Source organism: Lissotriton vulgaris, chromosome 9 (assembly GCF_964263255.1).
Source record: "Lissotriton vulgaris chromosome 9, aLisVul1.2, whole genome shotgun sequence".
NCBI lineage: Eukaryota > Metazoa > Chordata > Amphibia > Caudata > Salamandridae > Lissotriton > Lissotriton vulgaris.
Window position 1 is genome coordinate 560,078,800 of NC_141697.1, and position 22,964 is coordinate 560,101,763.

A 22,964-nucleotide genomic window follows, 5' to 3' on the forward strand; every position below is an offset into this window, starting at 1 on the left:
CAGTGAGCAGTTAGGCGCCATGGTTTAGAGGCGGCCATTCTGACGTCCAGTGTGTTGTAGATGCACTCAACTTTGTTTATGAAATAGCGTGCCAGAGATTCGCATTGCAGGTTAGAAGATATTATGATGTTACTTCCTGCCGGAGATTTTGTCATGTCATTTATAAGAGAGAAAATGGTTTTGGAAGGGTTATGACTTGATGTAATCAAGTTAGTTTAGAATTCGGCTTTTGACTTTTGCATGAGTTTGTGGTAGGCTTTAATGGCCTGCCTACAGGTCTTTTTAGCTATCTATAAAATATTTCAATACTGGAGAACTTCAGCTACAGGTAAGTAACTTATTTTCAGTTACAGGTAAGTAACTTATTTTCTTATCTGTAACTTCAGGTCTCCAGCTTGAACACTTCCATCTCATTATCTGAAGTTTGGGTTATATAAAAATAAGTAAATGTTCTACTAAAGAAACACAGTGATTAAGTCCTGTGGCCTCTAAAACACTGTGTATTGCTATTCAAAGTGCTTGGGGATTCGCAGCTTAATGATGGGGAATGATTCGAGCCTGTGAATACATGAAAAATACCAAGGCTGGATAACTAAAATTACAGGCAAGTAACTAACTTCTTCTCCAGTGTTGGATCTTTCAAGAATTCACATGATTTAATCAGAGTACCCATGCAAGAAGAACTATTGATGGACGGAATGCTGAACAATGTCAAACACTCCCACCCAGTCAGAGATCTGGGCCAAACTGAAATGTTGTGGTGAAAAAAACCCAATGGATTTAGGCCCAGATCTCTGTACTGGGGTGAGTGTTAGACATTGGTAAGCATTCCGTCCATCAATTGTTCTTTTTGCATTTGCCCAGACGACATAACCACAATTTGTCACATTAAAAAACAAGGTGGTATTACTAACCAATGCAAAAGATCTGGCATTGCGCCATTTGTCTGAACTTGGGTGGTGGAGTGAGCTAAAGAACGATGATGGATTCAACCAAGATCTGTGACTGGGGGTGAGTGTCTGAAAAGTCTCAGTGCTCCGTCCATCATCTCCTTGTGTTTGCTTTGTTTGCCTTAAGTTTACAGGGTATACCCAGACGTGGGTCTCTTACTTTGCCACTGGATTCAAGCTAGCCTGGCTGATGAGGGGTGTTAACCAGAAACCGGTGCCAGGATGCTTGTTTCCTGTCCAGGGAAGACCTGGCTTGGCAGTTCGGGCTGGACTGTTCCCATAAGGAACAGGGTCAAAACTGATTTGCATATGGCAGGGTCTGAACTTGAGTGACGAAGTGAGCTAAAGAATGATGATGGATTTAACCCAGATCTGTGACTGGGGGTGAGTCTCTGAAAAGTTTCAGTGCTCCGTCCATCATCTCTTTGTGTTTGCTTTGTTTACCCTAAGTTGGCAGTGTATGACGTGGGTTACTTGCTCACTTTGCCACTGGATTCAAGCTAGCCTGGCTGATATGGGGTGTGACCCCAAAAACAGTCCCAGGATGCTTGTTTCTGGTCCAGGGAATACCTGGCTTGGCGGTTCAGGCTAAACTGTTCTCATAAGGAACAGAGTCAAGACTGATTTGCATACCGATGGGCCTGAACTGGGGCGGCGAAGTGAGCTAACGAACGCTGATGGATTCAGCCCAGATCTGTGACTGGGGGTGTGTCGCTGAAAAGTTTCAGTGCTCCATCCATTATCTCCTTGTGTTTGCATTGCGCCATTTGTCACCAAGTCCTTCTGCAGGTGGAACACCTTACCGAAAAGAACAAGACTTTGTAGACATGAAAAGCAGGACATATCAACAACCATAATAATGAGAAATCAATCAACAGCTACTTCAGTAACACTTTGATCACAGGGGGACACCAAACCTCTTTCTGTAGCAGTGTACAAAAATGCCAAATCTTCGCCTTCAGGTATCCACATCCATAGTGCCTAGGCAATGCACTATGGATGAATTGGTCAGAGATATTTGCATGTGTTTCATCCTCTACATTAGATTCCTCATGTGGTGAGGAAAATGAGGCAGAGAGAACTAAAGGTTTTAGAAAAACTAAACAACTCTTTTGGTAACCCTAGCTTAGGGAAACCAATTTCCAAATAAGGGATTGCTAGATGGATAGTTAAGTGCATCCAAAGTGCATCCATATTTGTTATACCAAAGCTAAGCGTATACTCCACACAGTGCCCAAAGTATATTTGAAAAAAGCCAGACAGTATCACATTTCGTTGTAACATCCAATCTATCGACCTTTGTAAAGATATAACATGCTCCAGTATTCCCATTTACCTATAACTCATGCTCGCCAAGGGGAGCAAGTGGAGCAAACTTTTATTTTTTCTTAGTTTCAAAAATGTTTTGCAAATGCTTGCAGTCAACTGATTTAGTGAGAGGGACAGTTATTTTTCAGTCTGTGCAGAGCATGTGATCTACAGCAGTACATGCTGCAAAGAAAAACATTGCTTAGGCAGCAAGTGTACTTTTCATATATTCACATGCTTGAATTATCTCCCGTCAAGCTGGGAATCCCTGATAGTATGCAACAGGTGTTGAAATCAAATGGACAAACATTCTTTGACCACACTCAGAACTTCTACTTTATTATATGACCTGAAGCCCAGCCAATCAGGTAGCGGGGCTCCGGGTTCCAACCCTCATCCGAGGCTCCAACTGCCAAATGTTCAACTGCTTAGTAATAGGCAAGAGGTAATCTTCTATTCTCTTCTATTGAACTTTTGGCCTAGACCAGCTGTTCTTAACCTGTGGTCTGTGAACCACTGGTGATCCCTGGCATGCTCTCAGGGTGTCCATGAATGTTTAGAAAGTTAAATAATATTAAACAACTAATAAAGTATATATGCATGAAAAAAGTCAAAAGTCAATGAGAACATTTAAAAACATTCTGTAAATGTGAAGGAATTTGAAATTGGAGACTAAAAATTCATTTGGTATTAGTTTGATTGGTGGGAGCTGCACAAGTACAGCAAACAGTAGTGTGTATGATTCACGGCTTCAATTGAAGCACTAGAAATGTTCAGACAATAAAAGAGGATGCATTAAAAGTGAAGAAGACAAAACAATATGCAAGAGTCTAGCATATCACTTTGGGGTTCATTTACAAGCTCATTGCGCTGCCTCATTTTGGACCCAGCTATACGCTAATCAGTCTTGACCTTGCTCCAGTGGGAACAGCCCAGCCCGAAATGCCAAGCCAGGTCCTCCCTGAATCGGGACATGAGTAACTCAGGACCGGTTACATCCTGGTGCACAGGACCCACATCTGGGCATACCCGTCCAACTTAGGGCGACATACAAAAATTGATGGATGGAATGCTTGAATTAATCTCAGCCACTGGTAAGAATGCAGCACCTGGGGAAGCTCAGCAGGAGATTCTGTCTTGAAATTGTCATTGTCCTACCTTTGGAATAAGGGTAGCTCAAAGGTAATTACAGGACAGAATACCTCCACCACCTCCTCATTGTTCTTTGTTTTTTTCATTGGGAGAAGGTGGATGTGACTTCAGAAATTGAGAATTTTCCACTAAATTCACATCTGGCATTTCCAGAATTGAAATATAAAATGTACACAGCCCAAGTAGGCACAAGTACATTTCCAAATAATGGTGTACTTAAGGATGATGTATGACAAAAGAGCATGACACCTACTTTATGCCAGGAGAGCTTCATATGCACATTGCAAGCTGTAAATACATTGTAATGCTTTGAACAATATTGAACTTTTCTTGGTGTCCCAAGACGGTTCTTGGCACAGAGATGAAACCATATTGGAAAGCACTCCAAGAATTTATACTGTTAATGCACTCTTCTCTTTTAATTATCTCCCGTCAAGCTGGGAATCCCTGATAGTATGCAACAGGTGTTGAAATCAAATGGACAAACATTCTTTGACCACACTCAGAACTTCTACTTTATTATATGACCTGAAGCCCAGCCAATCAGGTAGCGGGGCTCCGGGTTCCAACCCTCATCCGAGGCTCCAACTGCCAAATGTTCAACTGCTTAGTAATAGTCAAGAGGTAATCTTCTATTCTCTTCTATTGAACTTTTGGCTTAGACCAGCAGTTCTTAACCTGTGGTCTGTGGACCACTGGTGATCCCTGGCATGCTCTCAGGGTGTCCATGAATGTTTAGAAAGTTAAATAATATTAAACAACTAATAAAGTATATATGCATGAAAAAAGTCAAAAGTCAATGAGAACATTTAAAAACATTCTGTAAATGTGAAGGAATTTGAAATTGGAGACTAAAAATTCATTTGGTATTAGTTTGATTGGTGGGAGCTGCACAAGTACAGCAAACAGTAGTGTGTATGATTCACGGCTTCAATTGAAGCACTAGAAATGTTCAGACAATAAAAGAGGATGCATTAAAAGTGAAGAAGACAAAACAATATGCAAGAGTCTAGCATATCACTTTGGGGTTCATTTACAAGCTCATTGCGCTGCCTCATTTTGGACCCAGCTATACGCTAATCAGTCTTGACCTTGCTCCAGTGGGAACAGCCCAGCCCGAAATGCCAAGCCAGGTCCTCCCTGAATCGGGACATGAGTAACTCAGGACCGGTTACATCCTGGTGCACAGGACCCACATCTGGGCATACCCGTCCAACTTAGGGCGACATACAAAAATTGATGGATGGAATGCTTGAATTAATCTCAGCCACTGGTAAGAATGCAGCACCTGGGGAAGCTCAGCAGGAGATTCTGTCTTGAAATTGTCATTGTCCTACCTTTGGAATAAGGGTAGATCAAAGGTAATTACAGGACAGAATACCTCCACCACCTCCTCATTGTTCTTTGTTTTTTTCATTGGGAGAAGGTGGATGTGACTTCAGAAATTGAGAATTTTCCACTAAATTCACATCTGGCATTTCCAGAATTGAAATATAAAATGTACACAGCCCAAGTAGGCACAAGTACATTTCCAAATAATGGTGTACTTAAGGATGATGTATGACAAAAGAGCATGACACCTACTTTATGCCAGGAGAGCTTCATATGCACATTGCAAGCTGTAAATACATTGTAATGCTTTGAACAATATTGAACTTTTCTTGGTGTCCCAAGACGGTTCTTGGCACAGAGATGAAACCATATTGGAAAGCACTCCAAGAATTTATACTGTTAATGCACTCTTCTCTTTGTAAAAAAAACACTTAGGCTCTGTGGCGTAGATGTGATATCTAGCAGCTTCTGTGCCTTCACCACCCATCATCTATAGTCTCAGTATAGGTCCATCGACCTGGTGATTGTGAGATTGCTCTTGTTGCAGAAGTAGTGCTGAAACCGACAACGGTGCCTGTCCGGAGAGTCCTTCCTGACCAGTACACGCCCAGTGCAGTCGACATAGAGCCTACGAAGGTCACAGGTATGTGCCTGGTAATTGACGGCAAAAGGGTAAAGTGCCAGACAAAAATTTACACCCACCAAACAACATAAGCTTCATTGTAACTCATATTCTAAAAGACAGGCCATAGTGAACTAGAACTAATTTTACAAATGCATAGGTCCAAATTGTGTTTATTCCCACAAGAACAGGCTGAAAGCCTCAAGAACTAACCACTTCAGATGCAGGAATTTAGTCAGCTTAAGATCTCACCACCTGCCCCTGAAAACTGACAAAATATCTGTTCTCATCCATGTCCTTCAAATCTGATAATAAGCCCCCATGTCTAGAGGTTGTTTAGCAGGATAGTGCATAATGTATAGCTGTTGTAATTCACTTACTGGTGCTACACATGAACCCACCCTAGAAGACAAACCGAGACTGATAGAACTCATTACACATGAACATTGCCCCATACGCAACTTGATATGCCAAGAAAAAGACTTGTTATTGCAGAATTCATTCATCGGCATAAGAAACTCCCTCCATAAATCCAGGCATATGTGCCAAACACCCCCCAATCTACAATCGCTGTCTTTGCTTTGTCCCTCAGTGCTTTCCTTTCTTGTCCTCTCCAGAGACAGATGAGTGCAAGCTGAACCGTAATATCTGTGGTCACGGTGAATGCATCTGGAAGCCCTCTGGGTACATCTGCCAGTGTTCCCATGGCTACTATTTCCACCCCACACGAAGATACTGCATGGGTGAGTGTGACCTCAGATGTCTTCACCTTTTAAGACTGGACTACTCTCTGCTTTGTTGACTTCTTTAAATCCCACATTTGTCTGTGTTTCAGATATGAATGAGTGTGAGAGTGAGCCCTGTGGCATCGGGAAAGGGTTGTGCATGAACACAGAAGGATCCTACCTCTGCAAGTGCAACCGGGGTTACAAAGTGCAGGTGCAACATGGCATACGATCCTGCATTGGTGAGGAATTCCAACATGCTGTGATAGTCATTTTCCTTGATGTCTTCCCAATAATCTGCATTGACAGCTTACATTTTTCTCATCAACATTGTTTCCCCCTGGCATCCTCCTTTTTCACTTGATACCATATTTGTTTTCCAATAGATCCATGATTGTTTTTTATTTGTTTTCATTATCACCTTCGCTTCACTTGACATTAATCTTTGTTTTCATTGAAATACCTCTTTACTTTTTGTTAATGGCATTTGTTTCTATTCACAGGTACTATCCAAGTTTTTCTCTTGATATTTCAATTTGCTCTCTGTTATATTCCTGTTCATTTCTATTAAAGTCCATCCTTGTATTCCGCAAGATTAGGGGTCCCTTTCCTTGTTTTCAGTGTCTATTTTTATTGAGATAATTTTTTGTTTAATTTTGGATCTGTGTGAGTTTCGGCTTATTATTTGTTCCTGGCTGAGAATGTAATTTTTGCACATGAGAAATGCATTTCTCTCCCTCCGTGTGCACCACCTCGACAGCCTCTTTCCACATCACCTAACGTTTCTTGGAAAAACTCTATGGCCCTTCTCTATTTAATACACAAAGAAAGGTTCTTACTTTGCTCTGTTCTTTCCTAGACATTGATGAATGTTCCAAACACAACGTCTGTGGCGAAGGTCTCATCTGCCACAACTATCCTGGTTACCACATCTGCGACTGTTACCCCGGATACCAGCCGAAATTAGGTCGCCCTCACATCTGTGAAGGTAAAGTTGTGGCTTGTGAATGGCTGAATGGGCATGAGCTTGTGGGAAAGAGGGTGGTCCTTAGACTACTTTGCCTCAATTAGTACCTAGTAGCAAGAAATATCTTAACCTCCTTTAAAGTTATCCCAAGTAACAATAGATATCTGGGTTCTCTATTGGCTATGAGAGGGCTCAGTGGCTAGCATAGAGTGATCTACAGTCCTACACAAAAATATCCCAAATAAAATAAAAATAGGGGTCACGTTTTTTCCACCTGGAATAAGGCAGAGTATATCAGAACAACTAGGCATGCAGGAAATTGCACAACTCACTGCTGGTCAACCACTAATGGTATTCAGAGTGCAGACCCTACAGCATGCTTGGCAGGAGAACAGTGTTGGTATTTGAGTGAGCACAAACATACTCACACATTTTTATACTTCAAGTTTCCTATAGACATATTTTACACACATATTCTTTATTGAAATGCAAGTACAAAAGGGATATAAATTCTACAGCATTTGGATCTTTCATAGAGTCATATGCTTGAATATCCCCCTCCACTAGGCTGGGAACACTCGGTAGGCAATGTTAGGTAGTAGTGATCAATAAAGCACTTAACTAATATTTTAGGTTTAAAGCATTTTTATTAAGACAAAGAACACGGGGAGAGGGGATAGGAGGTTAGGGGTACATACAGTAAGGCAAAAAGATAATCGTGACATCATGAGTGCAGTCGTGGAATGAATCCCCGAGAAAAAGAAAGGGGGAGCAGCAGCAAATGAAAGGTGAAATACATGCTACATCGCCACTCTGAGCATAGCAACACCCCCAGGCTAATCCAAGAAAGCAGTGAAAGGACACAGAAAAGCCTAGCCCACCCCCCCTGGAACCCCCCCCCAAAGAAAACTCCCCAACTCCCCCCAACACCCCCGTCCAATGCACCTTCATCTATATTACCTGCCCCCCAACCACCCCCCCCCCCTCCAAACACCAGCCCCCCGCCCACTCTAGTCTGCTGGAATCACCGGCGGCGTCAGCCGTAGAAGCCTAAGGTATCTCGGACAGGTGAGCTCCCTAAATTCAGTAGTTAACAGCGCTCGGAAGGGTTGCCACAACTCATCAAACTGATCTATGTCCCCCGCCACCATGAGCAACAGTTTCTCCATTCCCAGCACATGCCAAAGTCTATGTAGCCAACCCGTGATGGAGGGGATTGTGGTAGTGCGCCAGTGGATGAGGATGTTTTGAACTGCCGACCCCAGCGCGATCGCAATTTGCCTGCCCCTGCGTGACTTCAATGGGTACATTAGGCCGTTAGGAAGGCCCAGCAATACATACGCCGGAAAGCGCGGCAGCTCAATTTCAAAGTGCGTGTCCACCTCATCAAGAACTTCCTTCCAATAAGCGGCCAACAAAGGGCAGTCCCAAAGAATGTGTGAAAGGGTTCCCACCTGCCCACAACCTCTCCAACACCCCTTATCAATGTGTTTATTCATCTCATGTAGTCTCTCTGGGGTGTAGTACCAGTACGTGGACACCTTGGTGAAAGTTTCGGTGAGGCCAGTATGGTACGCAGAGTGTCTCGCCCGGTGAGCAATCTGGTCCCACTCTTTGTGACTAAGTGTCCTGCCCAGTTCCCTGTGCCATCGTTCCCTCCCCGGATTATAATAGTGACACGGGGGAGGCTGTAGGAGCTTATAAAGATCAGTGATCAATTTAGCGTCAGAAGCTCGGGTCACCAACCACCGCTCGTACGGTGTGATCTGACGGTCAGCGGTGTTCCGCACCTGGGGTTGGAGCGCCCAGTGTCGAACCTGCATATAGCGCAATCTGTCCAGTTCCGTCAGGCCGAACTCCTGCTGAAGCTGTCGAAAAGAAACCACCCCCTCCGGCCCATAGATCTGAAAAAGTGCTCGACAGCCCACCGCCCTCCAATGGGAGAAAGCCCCCGGCTCCATCCCCGGGGAGAAGTCAGGATTATCCACGATGGGCGTGAATGGTGAAGGGAACGTGGTAAGGTCCCGGACCTCGCAGACCGCGTCCCACACCCGCAGGGGAACCCTCGTGACGAAGGAAGCATAAAGGTTGGGTGGGCGATGAGCGCGGCGCAAGAATGGGACCTCCTGAAGGGTACGCCCCGCAACCGCCTGATCCTGAAAAAGCCAGTGCTTGTCGGATTCCCACCTGCTCCACTCCACCAGGTATCGTAGCTGTGCCGCCTGGAAGTATTTACGGAGGTCTGGAATGCCCAAGCCACCCGCCTCCGGAGCAAGCGTAGAGAGAACCCTCTTCATCCTGGGCTTGCGGCCCTGCCAGACGAAGCGCGAGATGTCAGCCTGCGTCTGTCTGATCCAGCCCACCGGAGGCTGGAGAGGTAGGGCTCGGAAAAGATAAAGGATCTGGGGCAGCACCGTCATCTTGACCGCTGCGATCCTGCCAAGCCAGGATAACAGACCCTTACTCCAGCGGCCAAGCTCCTCCTTGATCTTTTTGCTGAGAGAAGCGTAGTTAGCCGTCACCATCGCCGGCAATGTGGGCGCCAGCAGAATCCCTAAGTAGGATACTAGTGACGATGACCACTGCATGGGGAATAGCCGTTGAAGGTCCTGCCTAGTGTCCGTATCCAAGGACACATCCAAAGCCGCAGATTTGCTCATATTCATCTTGAAGCCGGCCACGCGCGAGAAGGCGTCCAACTCGCGGATGCAAGCGGGTAGGGACCTCCTAGGGTCGTCCAGGGTCAGCAGGACGTCGTCCGCGTAAAGGCTGACCGTATGAACATACCGCCCCATCTTGATCCCGGTGGCATCTGGGTTGTGGCGGATCCTCTGGGCGAACGGCTCCATGTAGAGAGCAAAAAGGAGTGGGGAGAGAGGACACCCCTGCCTCATGCCGCGTTCGATAGCAAAGCTACGGGAGCTGCAACCATTGACCCGCACCGTCGCTGAAGGGTTCTTATAGCAATTGAACACCATCGAGCAGAATTTATCACCGATTCCCAGTTTCCTGAGAACCAGCTCGAGATACGGCCAATGAACCCTGTCGAAGGCTTTCTCAGCGTCCACCGCCAGCAGCATCCGCTCACCCGGAATCCGTGAAGCCTTCTCCAAAATGTGCGTTACTCGTTTAGTGTTGTCAACAGTTTGTCTGCCGGGTACAAAGCCTGCCTGGTCAGCCTCAACCAGACCGGGGAGGTGCAAGGCCAGCCTAGACGCCAGAATCCCCGTGTACAGTTTGAGGTCGACGTTCAACAGCGAGATGGGTCTGTACGAGCCACATAGGGCCCGATCCTTCCCAGGCTTCGGAATCACTGAAACCGTCGCACCCAGAAGGTCCGGCGGGATGGCCCCTGGGTCGGAAAAGGAATTAAACAACCGAGCGAGGATGGGGGCCACAACCGGGCAGAAGGTTTTGTAGAACAAGGACGTGTATCCGTCCGGGCCCGGAGCTTTCCCGTGCTTAAGTTTAGCTATCGCGGAAATCAACTCCCCAACCTGGATATCACGCTCAGGATATTCCAGCGCCGGGAGGGCCACAGACTCTAGATATTCCGCGGTTTCCCGCGGCAAGGGGGGCTCCCCAGTATACAGCGCCTCGTAGAAGCTGCAGAAGGTTTCCGCCACTTCCGCGTCCCCGGAAATCGCCACCCCATCTGCACCCAAGAGTTCCTTCACCACATTACGCTGCTGAGCAACGGGAAGCCTGTGCGCCAGGAGCTTGCCGCACCTGTCCCCTCCAGTATAAAAGGCGTGCTTCAGACGTAACGCCGCGTATTCAGCCCTGTCCATGTCGAGCGCCGACAAGAGCTTCCTAGCCGCCTTCAGCTGCCTCCAAACCCTTGGAGCGCCCGTGCGGCGGTGAACCTGCTCAAGCTCCGGAACCTGGGTAGTTAGCTCCTCCCTCTTCCGTTGCCGCTCCCTATTTTCTGCAGAGGAGATGGAGATAAATTCCCCCCGAAGAACCGTCTTCAACGCGGCCCACTGTGTCGCTAGTGAAGTGTCTGAATTACTGTTATGTGTCTGATAGTCTCGAATGGTCTCCTCAATGTGTTTCACCACTGTTTTCTTGTGTAGAAGGGTGTCCCTAAGGCGCCACACCCCCCGGGAGGGGGCGGGCGCCGGCCACGCGAACGCCCCAACAACCGGTGCATGATCAGACAAAGTGAGGACCCCAATGTCTGCCGCCGTGGCAGCGGTGTGCATCGGCCCACTAACCAGAAGATAGTCCAACCGTGCATAAGTTCGGTGCGCATGTGAATAATAGGAGTAATCCCTGTCTGTTGGGTGTAGGGAATGCCATAGATCATGCAGGTCCATGTCCGCAATTCGGGCCTTCGCTGCTTGGGAGAGTTCCCCAGTCTGCGGGAATCGCTGCGCCGACCTATCCAATGCTGAGTCAAAAACTCCATTAAGGTCACCCCCTAAGATAATATGACAATCAGGGGAGGCAGTGACATCCACCAGTACTGAGTCCAGGAAGCGTTCCTGATGGTCATTCGGGCTATAGACAGAGCCAACAGTAAACGAAATGCCCCCCAGGCGGAGGCGGTATGCCAAAAACCTCCCCTTCTGTTCAGCATATTTATACAACACCTCCCCCCTGAAGGAGCTCGCTATGAGAATGGCCACTCCTGCGGTTTTGGTCGCGGCAGAGGAGAAAAACTGGGTGGAGAACTTAGCAGAGCGCAATCTATGGCAGTCACGGGACAATAAGTGGGTCTCTTGTAAGAGGCAAATGTCAGCCTGCGTTCCCTCAAGGAGAGACAAAATCGCCCTTCGTTTAACAGGATTATTCAGACCCTTAACATTAAGGGTCACCACCTTCAAAGATGACATGTCTCCCAGGGACCAGGAACGCTATGCCGCGGGCAGGGAACCAGAGGGGGGGGGGGGCGTGGGGCAGCAGCGCGGGGCAGACAAAAGTAAGCCAAGTGCGGACACAGGTAACATCGGACGGTTCTCTCCCAACCCCAGAACAACCCCCAACACCACCCCAAACAAACCAACGATAACTAGGCAGATGCCAACTCAAACAACCCATTGTCTCAGTCAAGTCCCAAAACGGACAAGTCTGTAGTAAGTAGTGAAAGTGGACGTCCGGCCACTCACCTCCTCCCGCTCCCCCCCGGACACCCCCCCCAGCCCCTGAACCTGGCATCGAAGAAGCTGAGTCCATCTCCCCCCGGAGTGAGTCTAGGCCGTCAAGGCCACGCCGTTGGAGGCGGGCGAGTCCCTGGCCGCTTCCCTCAAGGCACTGGCCATGTCCGCTCTGATGGTAGGCGAATCAGGACGCCCAGCACTCGCTGCCGACTGTCGTCTCGTTGACCTCCGTCGACCCCTTCTGTCCGAGCGCCTCCAAGTCGGCGTTGCTCCATCTTCCTCCGTAGCCGTGAGCCCCAGGACACCGCAGATATCCTGCAAGGAGCGCAGTTGATAAAGCACCCCATTCCAGCGAAAAATCAAGCGGAAGGGATGCCCCCAGGAGTACGGCGTTTCATTGTCACGCAGAAAATCGGTCGCAATCCTGAAGGGCCTGCGCTTCTGCAGCGTGATGGCGGAGAGGTCCTGGTAAAGCGCTACGGGACGCTCTCGGAAAGTCAGTGGTTGTTTCCTACGGGCTTCGGACATAATGCGCTCCTTCAGTGGGAAGTCAGGCAGGAAAGCCAAGATGTCCGGCGGGGGCGCCGTCGATTGCCGCTGTCGGCCAACTCTGTGGGCTCTATCGATGCGGACAGGAAAGTCCGCGGCCTCCCCCAGGATCTCTCGGAACAAGTCTTGCAGATAGCCCACCAGGTCCGTCCCTTCATCCGCCGACTGCACACCCCGTACCCGAATGTCATTTCGCCTTGACCTGTTCTCTAGGTCCTCGGAGTGGGCCTGGAGTTCAACACATTGCTCTCGGAGACGGAGAACGTCCTGCTGTAAGTGGACAATCTCGTTGTCTCGGCGTTGGGCCGCCGTCTCCACCGTCTCAATCCTTTCACCGAGGCCCTCCATCTCCCTGCGGACCTCGCGCACTTCGCTGGCCACCTCCCGTTTCAGCGTCTGGAAGTCTTCCTTAAGCGAACTGAACAGCTCCTCCATAAAAGATCTCGTGACAGGGGGTTCTCCTCCGGTCGCGTCCGCTGTGGTTCGGGATGACCCCGGCGACGGCTGCACCCTGTCCCGTTGTTGCTGGGCCCTGCTAAGCATGTCCGGCAGGGTACGGTCCCCTTTCCTCGAGCCACCTCTACCAGCCATCCTGGTTGCTCTCAACTGAGGGATAGGCACGGGCCCGACCACCTCGGGGAATGTCCAACAGCCAGCGAGGACCCGCTATGAGGCACACCCGGCGAGGCAAGGGACCCACGCCACAGATGACAAAATGGCGGGCCAGTCCAGTCACAGCAAGCCGTGGGCGCCCGATCAGGATAGCAGCTGGGATCTGCACCGGGGGAACCCCAGCAAGGGCGCTCCGCTGGAGGGGAAGAGCTGGACAGGAGCAGAGGGTGTAGGAAACGGTTTCCAAGCGACTCCGAAAGAGGCCTGCGACACTGTCCCCGCGGAGACAAAATGGCGGTCGGGTCGGGCCAAGCAGATCGTCCTAGCCTGGCGATGCCACCGGGCCTCTCCGGAAGCCAGTCAATCAGAAAAGTACTCCAACCGGGGCCGTACGGCTACTTAGAAGAGTTGGTGGATCTGGCTCCGATCCCAAGTCGATCCTCCTCCAGCACCGGGAGCGAGGTTCTCGCCATAGGGGAGGCCACCCCCTCAAGTCCAAGCACCTCTGTACTCGCTCGGGAATTCCCCGTGTAGTAGATCACACAGCCGATAGCTTCCTTCCGATCCCCGTCGAGCGTCGGGGCGATCACCACACCAGGTCGCTAACCTTCAGCACCAGGCCCGGCCGAAGTGTCTGGACAGCACTCCGATCTGCTCCGCCTCCAGAGTGCTCTGTCGTCTTGCGATCGACAACCGGTCTTTTAAGGTGCTTCCACTGGAGCAATCAGAGCCAAAGTGGCATCAATGTGTGCCCCAGGTCCTCCGCCACACGCCTCTCAGCCGCTGAGCATCAGCGGGGGGAGAGAAGCTGAAGAAAAAGGGCTCGAGCCTAGACGGGCCGGAGGAGCTGCGGGAAGAAGCGTCCGCTCACCCCGCCATCTTGGCCACGCCCCCTTAACTAATATTTTAAACACCCATAGACATAGATAGCCTATCCACCTCCTTCTATGGTCCTAAGACTGACCAATCAGGTGGTTAACAAGGGAGCTGTACTCCATCCACAGAGACTCCAAATGCCAGATTTTGTACTGCATGTTAGTTTAAATGAATACTCTGGAGCTTGCCTCAAAGAGTTTGTCTATTTTGCTACAGATTACTGCATTTCACATCAACAGCGTATTAAGATTTCCTCTCTTGCTCCAGAATTAAATGTTTTTATTACCCCAGATGCTGGATTACACAAGCCCATAACTAGGGATTCTTCTCTAGATTACATTGGCCGTTACCATTCTTTGGTAAAAAAAAAAAAGCTTTAGAGAAGTTTAAATTGCCTATATCGATAATAGAAGAGTCAAGTTTTGTTTACGATATTAAAGAAAAATCCAGGATAGCTTTTAGCTCATTACCAGAATATTTTTGAGATGAAGGTCTCACCAGTATGAAAAGTCCTACGATCTCCTCTGACTATAGCAAGGCTAGAAAAGTAGTACAAAGTCCTAAAGTCCACTCATGCCTGTCTCCTGAATCAAAGAAAGATGGAATCGGACATTATTGCTGCATTGCAGAGAAAGTCTAGCAGTCCTCTTACATCACGTATGAGCCCTCCAGACCGAGAATGCAGATGATGGTAAAATGAATGAACTCAATAACCTGATCCTATGTCAGGATTGCTAATGTGTCATCCATGGTTGCTTTATATGACAAATAGAGATCGAATAAAATTGCATCATTCCTGCATTAGTTATCTGAAGACCACAGAAAGCAGAGCATGTTAATATTCAGCGATGGATTCAACAGTAGTAGTCTTTGGACAAATTGGCAATGCTACTGACAGAAGAATATGGGGATGGCTAAGCTCTTTATTGCATCCTGTATTGCAGTCAAAAGTTATGAACATGCCTGTCGATGATGACAATATTTTTGGGAAATACATTGATACATTTTAGATTCTTAGGGTACATACCGATTCTGCTAGACCCATTCATCTTTATAGAGGATACAGAATTGCTCTTCTTTCAAGCATGAATATCAGCAGAAAGGATATTTCTGAGATTCAGGGTGGGTAAACGCCATTTTCAGTTTAAAGCATGTCAGTTTGTCCTGAAATCAGCACCCTACATATTTATCAAGTGTCTGGATCTGGTAGAAGCGCTTCTTTAAAGAGAAACATTCTTGATTCACTCATATTTGGGCGATTAGTTATTCAGGGAATGTTTGGTCAGCAATACTAAACAAGCAGTGCCAGGAGCAGTTGTGTTTATTTCCGAACTACTCTGGTCATCAATTAAAGGTCTATTATGTCCACAGACAAGTTTTGTAGGATCCAGGATACATTCAAACAAAGAAAAGATTGCCCATCTTTTAGAAGAGGTCAGAAGTTAATGACTGTGGCCTACTGCATCCAAGGTCAAGAAATTTGAAAGAGTTGTTAGGACCCAGGCCCTTTGGCATTCTAGTAAGATCACATAGTTGGCTAAGAATGCAAGCAAGGCAAGAAGTGAGAATGAATCTTATGGTAGATACAAGTAGGAGGAGACAGGAAAACAAAATAATAATTTCTCAACAAAGAAGGTCTTCTCTTGAAGGGTGGACAATCCATCAGGATACTTTCTCAAGACAGACAATGATGTCATTGCTACAACAAGTCTTCCTCATCATAATGCTTCATTGACAGCATGGGAAACTCACTTATTACCTGTTCACGTCCTCTAGTTTCCAGAAGAGTAAGCACTGCATATAAATCTTGTGGAATCAAGAGTAGTCAGATTTGTCGCTTAACCATCCTATTGCCTCTAATACAGAACAGGTGCATGATTGTCTGCAGCAGCAATAATAGCAGAATGTTTTTTTATCAATACAGAACTAGGAATGAGTCCACTCAGTTGTAGAGAGAAGCTCAGTGTCTTTGGTTTTTGCCTATCAAACACATAGTTGATGTTTCTGCATAATAGATTGCACTGTATCATAAAAGAGATTCACCTCTTTTGCACATATGAGCAGAAATTATTTCAGCATTAAAGATGGTGTTACATTCTCCCAGCCTGGTCTCTCGATTGTATGTGCACATTAAGGATACTACTCCCCTGCATCCCATCAAAGCCAGACATGAATGGGAGGTTGACCTACCTTTAACATTCTCAGATAGGGAAAAGGAATTCTAGTGTATAGAGACTAGATTAGTATTGTTGAATAGTAAACATAAACTCATCCAATTCCAAAGTTTTCACATTTTATTACACCATATATGTTAAATAAGTATGGCCTATCAAATTTAGCACACTGCCAAAGATGCCACACCAACATGTGTCATTTAATAATTCAGCATGGGGTTGCTCAAGTGCGTTTAGTTACTGGGTGGAGATATATAGAGCACTGGGACATATAGTTTGTCAGCAACTGGACCTCTCCCCGCTGATGACACTGGAGGATGAAATGTTCCATCCTAGCTAAAATGAGGTTTTATTTTTTCGCCTTGCTTCTTGCTAAAAGTAAGAGTAGGGATACATTGGGTCAGGCCCCCCAACCTTGCTACTCCCCCTTTCAGATTATAAAGGAGAACATTTCTGATTTGATATATTGTGATAAAACAATGGACGTATACACTACACTTCTGCCTTGTTGGTCTCGTCCTAGGGAATATATTGTCTCCATTGTTAACTTCCCTTGTTATGCAAAAAAACAACCTGTAACAATATATTTCTATTTTACTGTCTGTGTTGAATTTATTAACGAGTTAGACAGAGTGGATGCTATAAAAAAGGTGCTCCCATACTTATCTTATATCACAAGGAATTTTCATTAATTTCCAATCAACTTTGCACTACTTCATGCTGCTGGGAAGTATAGTATGTTATTGTGTTACATCAAGAAAATGAAAAGTAAAATAAAAAACACATAGTAGGAGGAGCCACGCGCGAGACCAAGATGGCAGCGTGAGCACTCGGCTCCCGAGACCCCAGCTGCCTCCAGCACTATCCTGTCACAAATCCTGTGCCCTGAGCCCATAGCTAGACGGCGGAAGAGAAGCAATGCCCGACGTGGTGTTTTTTGTCTGGCTCCGGTGTCAGGACCCAGAGATACGTCACCGGAAAGCCTGCTGTCCACTGACCTCCAAGCCGGGGGCTACATCAGATCCCGACCCCGGCCGCAAGTTGCACAACAATAGGGCCGGAAACCGGAAGTTACCAGTCCGGCCCCATATAAATTTCAACAATTCGCCCGGCCGTGATCCTGAATCCGGCCGCGGTCCTGCCCGGCCGTCGACATTGATGGAGATTGAGGGAGCAACACTGCCCGGAGGACCTGTGAGGCAGACACACTGCCACATGGTAGTTTGAGCCGGAGAGAGGTCGCGGTAACGCGCTGCGCCTTCTGCGGGACTCAAACCGTTGCTGGGGTCCCTGGGGGCCAGAGGACATGGTGCGTGGCCCCGGGACCGAGAGGCTGAATTTTGAGGGGAGTTACGGGTGAGGAGCCCCATATTGCACCAGTCAGACGCCGAGGTCCCATCATTTATATTATAAGAGACGAGAACACAGGGAGCAGTTGCGGAGACGCCAGGAAAATGGAAAAGGCCGTGTGAGATGCTTTGGTGGGAACGTGTGATAAGGCACGATCGGTGCACCAGAACACTGGTTGTGGAATGGAACGTTCCGACTTGTTTGCCGTCAGAGGTGGTTGTCTGAGAGAGCTGATGGGGTGCTTATGGACCGGACACACCACTCCTGCACTGGAAGTGACGGGTACCATCTGGGGCTGTCTTGAGATTGTATCCTGAAAGTGCAACCCGCCAGAGGTCATAGTGCAAGTCTCCCACTGCGTCGAACACGGCTGTCTACAACTGCAGTGAGGTATGGCCGCCGCGAGAATAGTCTCTTGGTGGGGCATCCAGAAGGTGGCCTCACACGTGCACGTATCCCTGGGGGAAGGGCTCACTGACTGTGGCACCTAAAGGGGCGAAGGTCTTCTGTATATGCCAGGCTACAGCGTACCATTAACGATCCCTGATCTAAGGTGCTCAGTTAAGGCCAGTAGCATACCACGGGGGAGTGGTGACCGCGGAGATGGCGACGAAGCCTGATTCAGACAAGACTATGCCCAGGCGAAGCCCGCGCTACACAATGCCCAGAGGGTCCCCGGTGGAGCCCAGGAAGACCCTGTCGCCAGGGGGATACACGCAAAGTGCCCTCACGGAACCAACGCTAACAGATGTCATGGCTGCGATAAACGGGGCCAGTCTTCACTTTGAGAAAAAATGGAATCCTTGGACAATAACCTATACGCGGTCATGATCGAGGTTAATCTGATACGTGCAGATCTCACTAAGGCCAGTGAGAAGGTAAAGTCGCTCGACATCAAGACTGCTAGTCTAATGGACGGCGTGGCGGTGCTGCAACAGGAGGTACGTGCCCTCAAAACTTCTCGAGACGCCACGGACCGGAAGCTCGACGAGTATGAAGGGAGAGCCAGGCGCAATGACATACGCATTCTAGGAGTGCCAGAGAAGTCAGAGGGTCCCGCGCCGGATTTGTTTGTAGAAGATATCGTCCTTAACCAGCTCAAGCCAAAGGGTCTCAGTAACTTTTTTATTATTGAGAGGGCTCACAGAGTGCCGGGAGGGAGACCTAGACCTTGGGGCGCCCCCCTCGCCCGATGATTGCCAGAGTGCTGAATTTTCAAAACCGGGATGTCATCCTGCAGGCGGCAAGGGTGGGGACCCCACTGCGATACGAAAACATGACGCTCTCCCTCTTCCAGGACTTCACCCAGGCAGTGCAGAAACTAAGGCAGAGTTCCTCCTAGTGAAGAAGAAACTCAGGGATAAGGGACTGCGATATGCGATGATGTATCCGGCTCGGCTATGAGTGGAACTTGAGGGGAAGGCCTGGTTTTTAGATAATCCGGAAGTAGCATCAGACTGGATTGATAGTAGGCCCACGGTTGGGGCAGAGGAACACGAGCACCGGGATGAGGAGGAACGACTTCAACAGTAAAGCTGGCGGCCATAGAACTGTTTGCACTGTTGGAGAGACTCGGATGTCGGGGTGACTCTGAAGCTGTTTCTTCCAAGACCTGGTAGACTTTACCATGGCTTTGAACTAATTCAGGGCACAAGAAGTTACTTTGGGGCTGGGGGGGATGGGCGGGGCAATGGTTACCTCCTCGTTACTCCCTTTAGTTAATTAACCAGGGGGGATATTGGGCGACAGGCACACTTCGAGTTGGGGATGGGCGTTTGCCATATGCAGGGGTGCAGGGAGGGAGTGGACTGTGGGGTAGGCGAAGAGGTGTGGTTTGGAGATCCTATCATATGCAGTAATGTTTGGTTTTTGTTTGATTTTTCTTTAAACTTTTTCTTTTATGCATCGGGTGGCAATGTTACAGTTAGACGAAACCCATATTGTCAAATGTCATATGTTAGCCAGGGATCGGAAATAAAGGTGCTGAGCTGGAATGTGAATGGCCTGGGAGATAGGATCAAGGGAGTAATGGTTAATCAGCTGGTGAGAGGACACTCTCCAGATGTAGTACTATTGCAAGAGACACATCTCATTGGCAACCGCTGCATAGCTCTCCTTAAAGGGGGTATACATTGGTGGCCCATGCTGGGTTTACCATGGGGTCCAGGGGAGTAGGTATTTTGATGAAGAACTCCTTTCCCTTAGCAATTCAGGCTACGTGGTCCAACCAGAGGGGCCGATATATCGGTGTCTCGGGACAGTGGGGGGGGGGCGGTTACCTTCTTTTCAATATATGTACCGCCAGGCCTCCAATCCGACACTTTCCGCGACCTGGGAGCTGTCTTTCTCACCTTGCCCCTGGGCCTCTTGGTATTAGGGGGCGACTTTAATGCAGTGCTTGACGGGGAGATTGACAGGCACCCAGCTCGGATACTCAGACCAGCGCATAGGTGGCTCCCGGACTTCCTTGAAACGGTGGGGCTTGTGGACAGCTGGCGGGTACGTAATCCGACACAGACGCACTTAGCGCACATGGCTAGGTCGGCCACTCTGGAAGACCTACACCTTTTGAAGTTACGACAGGATTAATATAAAGGCCTAGCCGGAGATAGGGCTATAGACCAGAATAATGTCACCCAAAGTCGAATATATGAACATGGAGACAATGCACAGACCCGCAGGCAGTGACAGATAAGTTCTCTGACTATTACAGAGGGGTATACTCCTCGGTTGGTCCATATACAGAGGCTGAGAACAGTGAAATGATAAAAGATATTTGTATGCCTGAGCTGTCGGAAGATGATAAGGGATATTTGGACTCCTCTTTTACGGATGATGAAGTGGCACAGGCGATTAGAGAGGTAAGATCCGGGAAGGCCACTGCCCTAACGGAATCCCAATAGAATTATACAAACTGAATGCTCATATACTCGCCCCATATATTCGATCCATGTTCACAGAAAGTAGAGAGAAAGGTCGACTCCCATATGACCAGCGGGTGACAAATATTGCGGTTATTTATAAGGCAGGCAAACCTAAAACGCTTTGTTCCTCATACAGACCCATTTCACTGCTTAACGCCGAGCCTAAAATCCAGGCAAAACTAGTCGCTACTAGATTGTTTAAGGTAATTACCACTTTGGTACACCCCGATCAATCTGGCTTCTTGCCGCGCCGCAACACAGCTCTCAACTTGCAGAGGTTGCATGGGATTCTGGGTGGTTCCCCGAAAATTCACGAGCCGGCGGTGCTAGTGTCCTTGGATGAAACCATGGCATTCGATAGGGTCGAGTGGTCCTACCTGTTCGCGGTACTGGCGAAGATGGGCTTTGGACCAGAGTGTGTTGGTTGGGTACTTTTACTATATGCTAATCCCTTTGCCAGAGCAGTCGTAAACAGCTGTAAGTCGGCTGAATTTCCCCTTTGGTACGGGCCCGAGACAGGGGTGCCCTCTGTCCCTGCTTCTCTTCGCTCATGCACTGGAGCCTCTTGCGGCATGGGTCAGATGGGACCGTTCAATACGCGGCCTGTGGTGGACGCCAGAGCGGGAGGATAAAATGTAATTGTATGCTGATTATATTCTGCTCTATCTCACCAGCCCTAGGGTATCTTTGATCGGTTTTCTGGATGTGCTAGCCATATTTGGAAGGTATTCCTGATTTACTATAAATTGGTCGAAATCGGTGCTCTTCGTCCTCACCGGAGAGCCCCCGGTAATCCCACAGTCGTGCCCAATACAGATTGAGCCAGTAGGGTTTAAATACCTAGGTATTTACGTTGCACTTTACTCGAAGTTGCCCTATACCAATAATCTGGGTCCCCCCTTTAACCGGTTTAAAAGGGACGTGGAGTGCTGGAAGGCTCTTCCACTCTCCCTGTTGGGTAGGGCAGTTCTGTTTAAGATGATTGCACTTTCCCGATTTTTGTATGCACTCCAGAATACAATGGACCCTGTACCGGCATCCTATTTTAAAGAAATAGAGACCCTCCAGGGGAAGCTTCTCTGGGACGGAAGACCACGTATAGCATTCTCCAAACTCAAACTCCCTTGGTACGGTGGGGGGATTTGACTGCCAGATCTGCGGAAATACTATTGGGCTTCACAACTTGCGGCGGTGAACCATGTTGTGTACGGACCCCCAGGAGATCCAGGGTATGCAATGGATCTTGGGCAGGCGCCAGGTGGGGATTTCACCAGGGCGCTTTATGCCAGGCCCAGTCGGTTCTCACTGGTGGGCCCAACGGCACATGCAGTCCACGCGTGGCACACGGATAATAACCTTGGCCACCCCCTTATGGATTTCTGAGAAACTTGGGAGCTTGTGGAAATCTAAGGGATTTGACAAATGGGATCTCATCGGGATCACTCAGATCAAAGACGTGTGGGGAGGGGACACAATACACACATTCAACTCTCTTAAAAAGCAATACAGCCTACATGATAGTGAGTATTATCGTTACCTCCAGGTTAGACATGCCCTCCTCACATTCATACCTAGAGGCACCACGCTTCCAGAGGCTTCTCCTCTTGAGGATCGAGTGTTAGATGGGCACCTCTCCGAGAAGACTATGGGCCATATGTATCAAGAAGTCATTTTGCGATTCTCAAATAGCGATTTTTTGCGAATCGCTATTTGAGAATCACAAAATGCTATGTATGTAGGATTTGCAATACATTTTGCGAATCATACATATTCCTTAATTGCAAATCTCAAATTGTGATTCGCAAGTAAGGAATACCTCCCCGTTCATTCCTATGGGCCTAGAGGCCCATAGGAATGAATGGGAAGACATTCTCAATTTGCGATTAGCAATTAGCGAATCGCAAATTGAGAATGCAATTTCAAGGGTACAAGGGTGTCGAAAGGACACCCTGTTGCACCCCTGAAATAAGCATGGGTGCACATGTGGCACACATACATGCCCTAAGGGAATGTATGTGCGTCACATGGCACTTTGAAAAATGCAAAAAAGTGAATTTTTCAAAGAAATCGCAAATTACCACCAACTTGAAGTTGGTGGTAATTTGCGATTCCTTAAGGCGATATTGCACTTTTTTGTGCTTCTTACATTGCATTTAAGGAATCGCAAAATTTGAGATTCCTTAAATGCAATCGCAAAATAAGGAATCGCAAATTTTGCGATTCCTTATTTTGCACGCAGATTTGCTTCATACATACCATTTAGCTAAAATGCGATCGCAAACGCCGAAATTCTGCAAATTTCAGCGTTTGGAACGCATTTG

At 48.0% G+C, this 22,964-nt stretch overlaps 1 protein-coding gene across 2 annotated transcripts in view; it reads left to right on the plus strand.

The window, feature by feature from the left end:
- Positions 1–22,964, plus strand: part of LTBP3 (latent transforming growth factor beta binding protein 3) — a 339,672-nt gene that overhangs the window by 163,898 nt on the left and 152,810 nt on the right. For both annotated transcript variants that reach the window (XM_086938082.1, XM_086938083.1), the window contains exons 11-14: positions 5,290–5,385; positions 5,982–6,107; positions 6,200–6,331; positions 6,949–7,077. In XM_086938082.1, coding sequence (XP_086794208.1) covers positions 5,290–5,385; positions 5,982–6,107; positions 6,200–6,331; positions 6,949–7,077 — 483 coding nt within the window. The remainder of the gene's footprint in view (positions 1–5,289; positions 5,386–5,981; positions 6,108–6,199; positions 6,332–6,948; positions 7,078–22,964) is intronic.